Here is a 13,614-nt window from a genome sequence, read left to right on the forward strand (position 1 = left end):
GAAGAACAAGGCTCCAGGAATTGATGGCATACCGATTGAGAGATTTCAACAAACAGATGCCCCATTGGAGGCACTCACTCAGTTATGCCAAGAGATTTGGAGGACAGCTACCTGGCCAACTGACTGGAAGAGATCCATATTTGTGCCCATTCCAGAGAAAGGTGATCCCACAGAATGTAGGAATTATAGAATAATATCATTAATAAATTTATGCTACAGTGTTAATCAACTGGAAGTGAATAAGCTTGCTTTCTGCTGACAAAATTGTTTTGATTCTCCTGGAATCCATATTTCTGGATTCATGGAATTGAGGTGACCTACCCAGGCCATCTACCCTTAAGTGTCCTTTTGAACCTTGAGCTTTTAAGGCACTGTTTTCCTAAAGTCAACTTCAAGTCAAACAACAGGCTAGTAAGGATTCTTTAGCAGCTCTTTTGGAGAATTATCTATGTGGAGCCAGTTTAGAGGAGCAGAAACCCCAGTGTCTGTCTAAAAAATGTATGGAATGTCCTTAGTGACTCTGTTTCTCCAACCACCTGGAGGACCCTTGCACACATATTCACGTTATCTTTTGATAAATTAACATAACAGTGACCTACATAATTCATTTCCACTGTTCCCTCTTTGGAGTGCCTTCCCTATACTTTCGGGTTGATGTTGCCTGATTGGAATAGTATCTACTCACCAGAAATATATTATGTTACACTAATTTTTGGTGTTTCTCTGCACACTTAGGCCTTTTGTCACGTCTACATGAAAAATGTCCTGCTGGGTTCCTTGTGAGTGATGCTGCTCAAACTTCAAGCTTTACAAATTGTGTTACAGACCCCAAGCCCATAAGAAATGAGCAAGCTTATTTGGAGTCCATGTACCTATGGAGTCCATACATAAAATTTTAAATGGATATAAAATCTTTAGTAATAAAACATTTATTGAGTATTTCCTATGTGAAAGCACTGCACTTTGCCTATACTATATCACTGGATCATCAAAACAACCACATAAGGTTGTGCAGTGCAGTGAATAGTTTGGTATGGCCCTTCTAGTAGTGGTCCTTGTGACTCCCACCAGATGACTAGGTGGAACTATGCAAATGCGAGGGGCTTGTGGCCCACCAAGGGAATTAGAGCTTGCTAATTACGTAAGTAAGATGCATGGCACCTTTGTAGGGGGTGGGACCATGCAAACAAGGTGTATGGAACACTAATGTGGGGATTTGATTAGTTTTGTCATCCCACTAGACTTAAAATGAGCCATTCCAGAGGTGGAAAGAAGGAAATCTCATCATCAAGAAAGAAGAGCCAAGAGTAGAGCACACCCTTTAGACCCGGGATCCCTGCGCTGAACTTCCTCGACCCAGGAGACAGAGAGGGCTGTAACATTTTGCTGAGATGGTGAGAGACTGCAACAAGCAGAAGCAGAGAAATAGTGGCAGTGGAACCAGAAGACCAGCAAGGGACCTGGCAGGAGACAGCACAGTGGTTTCCAGACCCACTGAGCAAGAGAGCTGAGTGTCTTGGGAGAGGAGGCTTGCTGGTAGAGTGGGGTGACTCTGGGCACTTACCAGCAGAGTTAAAAGAGCTTTGTACCAGTTGTCCAAGCAGGGCAGAGGCCAAGGGGCCATGAGGCCACAGAGCCACAAGGCCGAGGACCAGAGAGAGAGGTTTGCCTGTGGCATTGCTGAGAAGAGGCTGTCTGATCAAAGAACTGTATCCTGAGTCATTCCTGATCCCAAATTGTAACCTGTTACTTCCCTCATAAACCCCATAATCATGAGTATTGTTTGTGAATTGTGTGGCCACTGCAATGAGTTAATGAACCAGCAGAGAAGTAGAGCGCGGCATGGGAGGGAAGATTGGTATCAGAATAGGTAAAAAGGATGGAGGCATGTCTGACCTCTGTCTCATAAAAATCAGCCTTTGGCTGGGGAACTGGATCGTCCTCTTCGCCTGGTGAAGCTAGAAGAGGTCAGACACTGCCCCCCATACCCTGTTTATAGGTATTATTATCATTCATATTCTATAAAGGAAGACGTTAAAACTCGAGATTTTAGGAACATTTCCCGTAGACTTACCATAAGTAGCAATGCTTAGATTTTTAACTCATTTGATATGATTCTAAAACCTTACTTCTAATACATTATATATTGCCTTTCTATATGGTTTGATATCTTATAAAATCAATCTTAAAACATGATACTGTTACAAAGATTTGCTTCATCTGTCAACTAAATTTATCCTGGGATAAAGACATTGACTCAAAAGTTTTATAAACCACCTAGATTTCAGCAATAAATGGAAAACTGAAGAATTTTCTCCTGGTTTCAGTGAGTGCTCATTATTTATGTCTTGAAACCTCAGAAGTGCTTATACTTATCTTCCTGAAAAGGCCTTTTGTCAGGAATTTTTACTGCTATTAAGTGATCCATCCACCCCTTCACAGAAAGAAAAATAAGATCTATACCATTACTCCTCTCAAAAGCCTCTATAGCGTTGAATGGAAAGCAAGACTGGCATGAAAACCAGCCCCTGGGCAGTGCTGTTCACGGTGTTGGATGCTAGCTTAATGCAGGGCTCCCTCTGGTAGTTTATCTTAGACAAGGCAGAGAAGCTTTGATGGAGATTGTGTGTTTGTAACATAATGTGTTCAATGTAAAATTTGCATTTTAACTATTTTCAATTGTACAATCTAGTAGCATTAATCACACTTATTACGTTGCACAACTATCATTATTTGTTTCTCAAACTATTTCATCACCCCAAACAGAAACTCTGCACCCCATAAGCAGTCATCCTTTCTCTCCCAACCCATAGTAACCACTAGTCTACTTTCTGTCTCTACACACTTGTCTCTTCTAGATATTTCATATAAATAGGATCATATATTTCTTTTTGTGTCTGGCTTATTTCACTCAGCATAATGTTTTCAATGTTCATGTATATTGTAGCACATATGAGAATTTCATTTCTCTTTAAGGCTGAATAATATTCCAGTGTATGGATATACCATATTTTGTTTATCCATTCATCTGTTGATGGACACTTAGATTGTTTCCACATTCTGGCTATTGTGAATAATGCTGCAGTGAACATTGATATGCAAGTATCTGTTTGAGCCCCTACTTTCAGTTCTTTTGGGTATATACCCAGATGTGGAATTACTGTGTTTAACTGTGGTAATTCTGTGTTTAACTTTTTTTGAGGAACTGTGACACTGTTTCCATGGGAAGTGAACCATAAGCTGCGTATGAAGTTTTGCATTTCTCTACATCCTCACCAATACTTGTTGTTTTCATCTTTTTCTGATATTAGCCATTCTAGTGTGTGTGTGAAGTGGTATCTCATTAGGTTTTGGTTTGTAGTTCCCTAATGACTTAAAGACACTGAGCATCTTAGTGTGTGCTCATTTGATGGGGATTTTTCATTGCCTTTGGTACTCTCTATATTTGCAGATGCCTAAATGAGAACTTTCAACTCATCTCCTGTCCAAGGAAAACAAATCTCTAGTCATTTTCCTCTTATGTCTATCATTATTATTGTAATGATATATGCCACATACTAGAGGGTACACTTTTCACATGGACAGGATCTGAATAATGCAAGCAGGCAGGTAACACTGTGCTGATATTCTGGGTGTGGAAGGCAGGGGAACAGGTCCTGGCAGGGCCCAGTAGTCAAAAAATCTAACTGAGGAAAGGAGAGCAATATGAGATGGCAGTGAATACGGTGCAGTGGTCGTTAGTCTTTTTACATCATGACCCCTTTTAGAATCTGGTGGAATCCAGTGACTCTAACAACCACATAATATTCAACACAAGCAAAATTTTACATGTAATTATAAAGAGGTTCACAGAGCCACTGAATGTTGTTGCTGTTAGGCTTCTAATTTATGTTGATCCCATGCACAATGCAAGGAAAGGTGACCTGGTCCTGTCTCATCCCCATAATCAATTGTAGATCAGAAAGTTGTATTCATAGGAATTTTTTTGGCTGATTTGCAGAAGAACAAATGATACTACTATGTAAGTCTCTTCTAGGGGCCCACATACTTGTTAAATATCCTAACATCTTGCCACAAAGTAGCAAGGTTGAAAAGTAAGGTATTACACTGGATCCTAATAGCAATGTAGGTACAAAATTATAGTTAACAAAAATAATTTGAGTGCTTACTATGTGCAGTTGGGAGCTCTGGTGGCATAGTGCCTAAGGCATTTGACTGATAACTAGAAGGCTGGCAATTCAAACCCACCCGCCGCTCCTCAGAAGGAAGATTGGGCAATCTACTTCCATAGTGATAACACCTCAGAAACCCAAGAAGGGGTCACTGTAAGTCGGATCCGACTGACAGCAGTGATTTGGTTTTTTGGTTTTATATGCAGTTAGGTCTTCCATTCTCAGGGGAAGTAAATATAGATAAGTATGCATGTATCAATTTTGGGATACATTATTATATGTGGTTGAATTGCTTATTCTTCATGAATAAATTGTTTAATACTCAACATTAAAAAATAAGAAAATTCATGGTAATAACATATCTGACAAGGGACTTATCTCTAGAATTTATAGAACACTCCAACACCTCAATAACAAAAAGACAAACAATCCAATTAAAAAATGGGCAGAAGACATGAATAGACACTTCACCAAGGAGGATATTCAAGCGGCCAACAAACATATGAAGAAATCCTCACGATCATTAGCTATTAGAGAGATGCAAATCAAAACAACAATGAGATACCATCTTGCTCCAGCACTAGTATCAAAGTTCAACAAGACAGAAAATAACAAATGCTGGCGAGGTTGTGGAGAGATTGGGACTCTCATACACTGCTGGTGGGACTGTAAAATGGTACAACCATTGTGGAAAGCAGTATGGCGATTCCTTCAAAAGTTGGAGATACAAATACCATTTGACCCAGCCATCCCATTACTAGGTATATACCCTAGAGAAGTGAGAGCCATAACAAGAACAGATATATGCACGCCGATGTTCATCGCAGCACTATTTACAATAGCCAAAACTTGGAAACAACCTAGATGTCCAACAACTGAGGAATGGATAACCAAACTTTGGTACATTCACACAATGGAATACTATGCAACGCTAAAGAATAATGTAGAATCTGCAAAACACCGCATAACGTGGATGAACTTGGAGGACATTATGCTGAGCGAAATAAGTCAGTCACAAAAGGACAAATATTGTATTAGTCCGTTATTGTAAAAGTTAAGGAAAGGTTTATATATTGGAGGATTTTCTTTGTTGGTTACCAGGGGTGGGAGGGAAGGGGAGGTAATGCTGTTAGATAGATAGAGATAAATATTGATTTGGGTGAAGAGAAGGACAATGTACCAAATGTGAGTGACCAATATGGCAGCATTGAGGATGAGAAAGACAGAGAGAGTTACATGGGCAGTACAAACAACAAATATGAACCCCTTTGTAAATACAATACTGAGTTGTTAATGAAAGCAAACATGGGTATAGGGACGGATAGATGGGTGAACAAGCTAAACAATTATGTATGTCTAAATGGAGAGTGTATCCAAGATCATATACAGGGTTGGCAGAAAATGGCCTCTCGAAGAGTATGAAGGGATGGACACTGGGAGGAGGTAACTATGGGGAGGAAGTGGGAGGGGAGCTGCTGCATTGTAAATTTTGGTCAATGACATGAGACAAAGTATATGTGAACTGCTGTATGAAAAGTGAATTTACTCTGTAAATCTTCACCCAAATCCTAATTAAAAAATAAATAAATAAATAAGAAAATTCAGAGATGTGACCTGATTATTTTATTACTCCATCACCTTCCAGATAATTGTTTTCTGGTGTTAGTATTTACAATGAACATTAACCAACCAGTCCTTGAGACACTTGCTAAACATTAGCCGGAAGGGTGGAACAGTTACAGGTATTTTAACAGCTGGATTTTTATTACCCCTTCTTACCTCCCCTTTCCATAGACAACTCATTTTTTGGAAGGCAAAGCAGAGTGATAGGAAGACTGTTTGGTTTCCGTCCTCCCTGTCGACTCCCTTTAGTCAGAGATACCCTTCTCTGTAGGTTGTTGACAGAGACCTTGGCTGGTGCAAAGGGTTAACACAGTTCAGCTGCCAACCAAAAGGTTAGAAGTTCAAGTCTACCCAGAGGTAACTCAGAAGAAAGGCCTGGTGATCTACTTTCAGAAAAAAAAAAATCATTGAAAACCTTTGGAGCACAGTTCTGTTCTGACACACATGGGATCTCCATGTGCTGGAATCAAGTTAATGGCAACCGTTTTTAGGTTGGCAATGTTCTCAAGAAAAAGTACTTTATTTCTTTTCAGATGGATTTTACGTTCAAGTGCTACTGTTTATATTTTAAGTGCTGCTTCTGAGGAGCAGGATTGTGAGGATTCCATGAAGATGGTGCAAATTTCTAGCCCCTGACTACCTAAATGCCTTTAATGTCTTCATCAGGCTGCCCAACAGTGGGTTGGGTGAAGTAAACTAATGTTGCCCACCCTAGGATTACCTAGACAGAAGCACTCCTTTGGCTCACATCATTTTGAGTATAAATCTGCTACTCACCTTTGCTCGCCCAGCACTGAAATGAGGAGGCAAAGACCTTGAGGCTGCTGTTATCCTAGCTCTTGTTTGGGCCAAGTTGCCTGTGAGAGTAAGAACAAAGAACTTAAATGGAAGGAAAAGTTAAGGAATAGGTTTATAAATGATTTTCCCCTCTGTGTCCTTATTTTTATGAATTTCCCAAATGATCTGCTCTCAATTTAGAAAATTTGGGAAAATCTGAATTTGAAAAATTCAACAATATAAATTAGAACACAAATATAGATTGAATTTATTTTAGTTTCATAAGCGAAAAAGGAACAACAAAAGAAGTCTCCAACTAGAGCACCGCAGGTCATTGAAAAAAATTAGTAAGTAAGGGAGTTTTCCAAGAGTGAAGTTGGACAATAGAGGGCACCATTGCAAGAGTTCTGGTACCATAATGCCTAAGGCATTTGACTGCAAACCAGAAGGCTGGTGGCTCAAACCCAACAGCCACTCTGTGGAAGGAAGACTGGGCAATCTACTTCGGTAAAGATCTACTGCCTCAGAAACCCCAAGAAAGGGTCACTATGAGTCAGAATCAACTCGATGGCAGTGAGTTTGGTTTTGGTTTATTGCAAGAGGTTAAGATGATGATAAGCAGATCAGGAAGTAAGGATCCTTCAACATGAGGCTGAATGGGCCACCCCAGTGTAAGAGCGGGGCAGAGAGTGAGGAATCCAGGGCACCCAGCAGAGCTTTGCCTCACTTGGGAAGGGGAAGGGGGGGGTGTTTGAGGGTGGAGTAGTGTGAGGAGTGTGACCTTGAACAAGTTAATTAACTTCTCAGATCCTCAGTTTTCCCATGTGTTGTCTTGAGGATTCAAGGAGATAATTCACAGAAAGCATGGTTAGCATGGAGCTAGTCCAGGTAAGTGCCCATTGCATGCTAGCTAGTATTTGTATTATTACTATAAGCACTATTAGTACTTGCTGTGAACAGTTCATCTAAGTCTCAAAACACAGAACAGTAGGCAAGGTAAGACCAGGGAATCTCCAATTTGCTACCATGAACACTGGTTAATCTAAGTAGTTAAACTAATAAATGATGAGAAAAAAATAATAAAGCAACTCCCCTTTGGACTTCCACATCTCTTGGCCACTCTCCTTTTAAACTCTGAAGGGCCTAAGTGGCCTGATCTCAGACTCTTCTCACTTCCCCACCAACCGCCCCCCCACAGCTTCTCAGATTCCCTGCCCCCACAAACCAAGTGCACAAAGAGATTTGTTTGCATTTTTACCTACAGTGTCATTTGATTCTGTAGCAAACTAAAAAGTTGTCAATGAAAGGAAATGTTGCAATTTGTGTATTGCAAGACACTCAAGATTTCAAAGTTTAGCAAGAATAGCACAAAGATGTCCAAATGTTTTCTCTGGCGATATCTTCAGAGGCTAAACTGTGATTAATAGCCCAGAAAGAACCCTTTGAAGCAGGATTGGTGACATCAAAGTCATAATGCAGGGGTGGCAGGCGCTTTATAATGAGTGGGAAGCATTTTAACACATTTCAAAGGATTTACAGCATGAATAAACAATAGACCTCAGCAGATGCACCACACACACCTTTTAGAAACATAACCTATGTGAAGTTTCCATTTTAATTTAAATGTAAATACGGTGTTCACACTTCTTTCAAATGTTAAGCATCCTCAATACTTGCATCCTAGACTACCTCTTCTGCACTAAGGATGCCTCATTGCTCTAAAGTACTGGGCTGCACTTCCCAGAAACTGTGACTACCAATTTGTGTCTGGAGAGAAAATGGAAGTGAGAGGCAGCTAATGGAATTGATATCCTGGGAACTGGGTTAAGAGGGAATCTGAAATGGAGCTTGCAATGATCCTGTACAATTTCCCGGCTTCCAACTGAAAGGGAAAGAGACAAGTGGGCAGAAGACAGAGCTAGTACTTATTAAAAGATGGCTATTTCCTGTCTGCTTTAAAGGATTTTCATCTCTTGGGAAGGACCCAGCACCCATAACTTCTTCAGTTGCTGCTTAAGAAAAGACTAGACAGTTGCTGTCGAATCAGTTCCTACTCTTGGAGACCCCATGTGTGTCACAGTAGAATTATGCTCCATAGAGTTTTTAGTGGCTGATTTTTTGGGATGTAGGTTGCCAGGACTTTTTTTCTTAGGCACCACGGGGTGGACTCCATCCCCTCAACCTTTGGGTTAGCAATGAGTGTGTTAACTGTTTGCACCACCCAGGACCAAGAAAGGACTGGGATGAGGTATTGACCAAAATGATGCTTTGTTAACAGTTTTAAATAATCACTCAGAGTTGCGTAAGGAGCTCTGGTAGCATAGTGCCTAAGGCATTTAACTCTGAACCAGAAGGCTGGTGGTTCAAACCCACCAGCCACTCTTTGGAAGGAAGATTGGGCAATCTACTTCTACAGTGATGCTGCCTTGGAGTCGAATTGACTCTATGGAAGTGAGTTTGGTTTTGGTCTTCAGAGTTCAGTCTCCCTCTGCTGCCCCCTCTGGGTTTGCAGCATTTGTTGCAGGGCTCCAGTGGTGACTGTGGATGGGCATTTGTTTGGGAAGTTTTCCTGATTTAATTTTCCCTCAAAAACCAAGGAATGCATTAATAAACTGAGAAATTATTGCAAATGAGTCAGAGCACTTAAAATTAATAATTAAGGTACCTGATTCTTAGGAAAGAGGTATGTTCTTGTCCAAAGTCAGACTCCATTTTGATTTTTAACATAAGACTGAAACCTATCATGTCTGTAAGTTTCCACTGTGCTCGGCTAGATAAGTGACTTTTAGAGTAGAATGGGGAAACGTTAACAAACAATGGAACCTTAACGGCTCTCAGCACACATGAAGGAGGCAAAAATACAGTTTGGGAAGAAAAGTTTTCCAAGGACTGTTTATCTAGAGGGTCTTGAGATAATGCTTGTGCAGCAGAAAGAATGCATATATAGCAGATGATTTCTTGCTAGACTGGCTCCAGGAAACCTAGCAGCTAACCTTGTAGAATTTTACTTACTCTTATCTAATACCCACTGCCATCAAGTCGATTGTGATTCACAGCAACCTCCACTGGGTTTCCAAGGCTATAAATCTTTATGGAAATAGATTGCCTCATCTTCCTCCCAAGGAGTAGCTGGTGGTTTTGAACTGCTGACTGGTTAGCAGCCAAATGCTTTACTCACTACACCATTAGAGCTCCTTACTATTATGTTGTTGTTGTTGTTGTTGTTGTTGTTATGTGCCGTCAAGTCAGACTCTACTCATAGTGACCCCTCCTTGGGTTTCCGAGGCAGTATCATTACGGAAGTAGATTGCCCCACCTTCTTTCCAAGGAGTGGCTGGTGGATTTGAACCACCAGCCTTCTGTTAGCAGTCAAGTACCTTAGGCATTACGCTACCAGAGCTCCCCCTTACTATTATGTTGTTGTTGTTATGTGCCGTGGAGTCAGACCTGACTCATAGCGACCCCTCCTTGGGTTTCCGAGGCAGTATCACTACGGAAGTAGGATTGCCCAACCTTCCTTCCGAGGAGTGGCTAGTGGGTTTGAACCGCCAGCCGTCTGGTTAGCAGTCAAGTGCCTTAGCCACTATGCTACCAGAGCTCCCCCTTACTATTATAGCTATATATAATTCTAAGCCACTGTGATTGTAACTGTAAACTTGTTTTCTTTACTGAATAAAAACACTTTGCACTCTTGGCTCTGTAGAACACTGTATTGAGAGCTCTCAACTTTATGTTTCCCAATTCAAAAATTGTTTTTTTTTTCTCTCAGTGAAACTCCTTGCTTTAATTTAAGCAGACTCTGTGATTAAATTCTACATTGCTTGGTGTCAGACATCTTGTGATCTGAAGGATGTTGCCTCCAATTACCCCCTGGAAGCTTGGGAACTGGGGCTCCGGGCCAGCAGAGTCCTTTGAGCTGTCTGTCTCCCTGAACCTCCTTGGGCCTCATTCTAGATAATTCAGCTCAGACTGAGCTCCATGTCCTTGTGAAGTACTCTGTGAGTTTTATTGAAAATTCTGTCTTTATTTTCAGTTTTTGCCCAATTGCAAGTTCAGGTCAAGGTTTTCTCCTTGGAAGTCCCTGCTAAGTTTTGTTTGACCTAGGTCTTTTGGTGCAGAATTTGGTATTGTGGAGGTTACTGTAAGGAGTCTCAGAGTCTCTACTTACTTCGACTCTAAGAAAATGAAAGTAACGCTCTTCACAGCCATTTTTCTTTTTTCATTGAGTGCACACATGCTGAATTTTTGCAAGAAAATGGGCAATGTCAAATCTAAATATGAGGACATCCCTTTGGAGACTTCTGCCTCTTACATGAACAAACATGTTGGGAATTCCATAACTCATTCAATTTTAAATTATTGGCATGACCTTGCTAAAGACAACTTGGACAATCGGTGACTACTCTTGGAATCCTTTGATGTCACTAAATTAACTTTTTTGCATAGTAAATGGAAAAAAACCTCCCCCATTAAACATAGAATGCATTTTTAAAATTGGAATCAGGAAGCTTCAAAATGGCAGCAGGACAGTAAGATTGCTTCCTTACAGGACACAATTTCTAAATTAAACAAATAAAAGAATTACAATGGCAAAGTCCTGCCATGGCACCTTCAGCTCCTCTGCCAACTCTAACTCCCCTTGACCCTTCTCTTCCTTCCTATTCCCCTACTAGCACTTCGTCTGAATTACCCTTTTATCCTAAAGAACAAGAAAAGGAAGATAAACCTTTACATGAAATGCCCTTCAAAATTCAGCCATGGGCAGCAGAGAAACTTCTGAGACTGGAGGGTCCCTTGGACCCTCATCAAATTATGTAACATTGTAACTGCTGCTGAAACCAAGTAACGTAAAACTATTTCCCCCACCCTGGCACCCGTGAGAATAGATAGGTAGGCTAGATTACCCCCAACTATTTCCCCCACCCTGGTTAAAACAGATAATTACCCCCAACTATTTTCCCACACCAGACAGATGAGTATTCAGTTCCTTAAAGAACTGAATGGAAAACATTCCTTCCTGCAGATGATAGATTGCTAAAAGTATTTTAGAAACAACTTGTAAATTAACTCTGGCCCCTGGACATGCCTAACAGGGCAAAAGGGAACAAAAGTTAATTAAGACCCTCTCCCCTCTGCCCAAGTCCCTATCAGCTGATAACAGGAAGCTAGTGTGACTCATCCACTATCCCATTTCACATTCACACTCCAAATTCCTCAACCTTTTGTGAATATGCACAATCCTCTCTCCTGAAACCTACAAAGGCTGTGTTTCCAGGGCATCTCGGAGAGTCCCATCTGGGTACTAAACTACCCCTACTCCTTGCATTGCAGCTTTACAATAAATAATTTTCTCTCCTCTTAATCTTGGTGTGTAAACTGTTTTGGCCTGACTGCACACTGGGCAGGGACCCACATTTGGTCCGGTAACACGGCCATCAAGTGGATTCCAACTCATAGTGACCCCCCACTGGGTTTCCAAGACTGTAAATCTTTATGAAAATAGATCACCTCATCTTCCTTCCACAGAGCAAGTGGTGGGGGCTTGAATTGCCATCTTTGTGGTTATCAGCCAAATGCCTTACTCACTAAACCACCAGAACTCTTAAAAGATTCTAAAGGAGGATCCTCCAAAATTTGCTGAGGAATTCAGAATTCTCATTAATGCTTATCAGCCTGTGTTTCCAGACCTATACCAGTGAGTCCATATGCTAACTGAGCCAGGGGAAGTTTAGCTATGGGTATAACATGCTGATTGGAAAAACATTAAAGATAATTTGGCTTTAAGCACATATAAGACAGCTGTGCTCTTCTTGAAGATGCCAGAGTAGTAAGCAAAAGGCTACTTGAAGCCATACCTAAAACTTTTCTCCCAATGATAGATTGGGCTAAAATTCACTCTTGCATATAGGCAAGCATTTATGATTACCAAATCAGATTGTTTCAAATCTTTCTTTTGGTCTGAATTGTAATTGCTGTAATTGCAGGGTTATAACTTTATTTGCCTTTGAGGCTTGTTTTATTTCTAAGATATGAACAAGTTCATGTGCTAGGCTAGCTTATTCAGCTACAGGAGTAGCTTTTCAGACTAAATTGTGCATTTTTATTAAAGTTGAAAATTTGAGTTTAAGACTGGACACAAATACAGCATTAAATCCTCCAGATACCCTAGGGCTGAAGAGTCAATACTGGAACATTCCTGCAATTACAGTCGTTACAATTCCCCACCCAAAAGAAAAGATTTGGATCAGGGCCACATAAGCTCCTTACCAGTGGCCTGGGCTCTAAAATATGTTGTTATTGTAAAACTCAGCCACTGGAACGAAGATGATTTTAAGTTAAAACAAAAATTAGAAACCTCCCAATCCAGAGCCTCCAAGCCCAAATTTGATTGATAGGATTCCAGGGACTAAATTGGAAGTTTTCCTATAGTGGCTTTAAGTTCATAAGGAGAAACTACTCTCGTTGTTAATGGAGAACCCTACAAATTTTTGGTTAATACTTGGGCCACCTGATCAGCAATTAACCCCTTAAGCTGGCAAAAGCCTCTACTCTGGAGTACTGAAACTACAAAAGTAGTAGGAGTTACAAATATAATTCAAACATATCATTTGCAACCTGTACCTATGTCTTTAGGGCTTATTGAAGGTTTGTACCTGTTCTTTTGAATTCTGACACTACTCTTAATTTATTAGGAAGGGATCTTATATCTAAATGGAATTGTCATTTACAATCTAGTGATAAGGGAGAAATGTTACTGAGCCTGCCAGAAATTAATGATCAAACAAATCCAGAATTAAATGAGGAAAAATTATTTTTCATAGGCAGACACTATTTTTATCTTTACAGGACCCCACCCTGCTTGGATGTCCCCGATAGAGATTTTTCTTCCATCTTTGAGTTCTTATGGGACACTACATCTACTGATGTTGTGAGTCAATCTGAAGCCAGAATTCTAGCAGCCTCCAGGAAAATCTTTAACCAGAAACCTTTTAGTGTCAGTAGTGCTAACAGAACTTTTGTAATTCTAAACACTCCTTAGGGC

The 13,614-nt window shown here is 40.5% G+C and overlaps 1 protein-coding gene across 1 annotated transcript in view; it reads right to left on the reverse strand.

Moving 5' to 3' along the window:
* Nucleotides 1-13,614, reverse strand: part of MYO3B (myosin IIIB) — a 517,685-nt gene that overhangs the window by 236,239 nt on the left and 267,832 nt on the right. The window contains exon 23 of the mRNA XM_007944671.2: nt 6,573-6,652. Coding sequence (XP_007942862.2) covers nt 6,573-6,652 — 80 coding nt within the window. The remainder of the gene's footprint in view (nt 1-6,572; nt 6,653-13,614) is intronic.

This window comes from Orycteropus afer, unplaced genomic scaffold (assembly GCF_000298275.1).
Source record: "Orycteropus afer afer isolate SDZICR_OR568_19922 unplaced genomic scaffold, OryAfe1.0 scaffold00001, whole genome shotgun sequence".
NCBI classification, from domain to species: Eukaryota; Metazoa; Chordata; class Mammalia; order Tubulidentata; family Orycteropodidae; genus Orycteropus; species Orycteropus afer.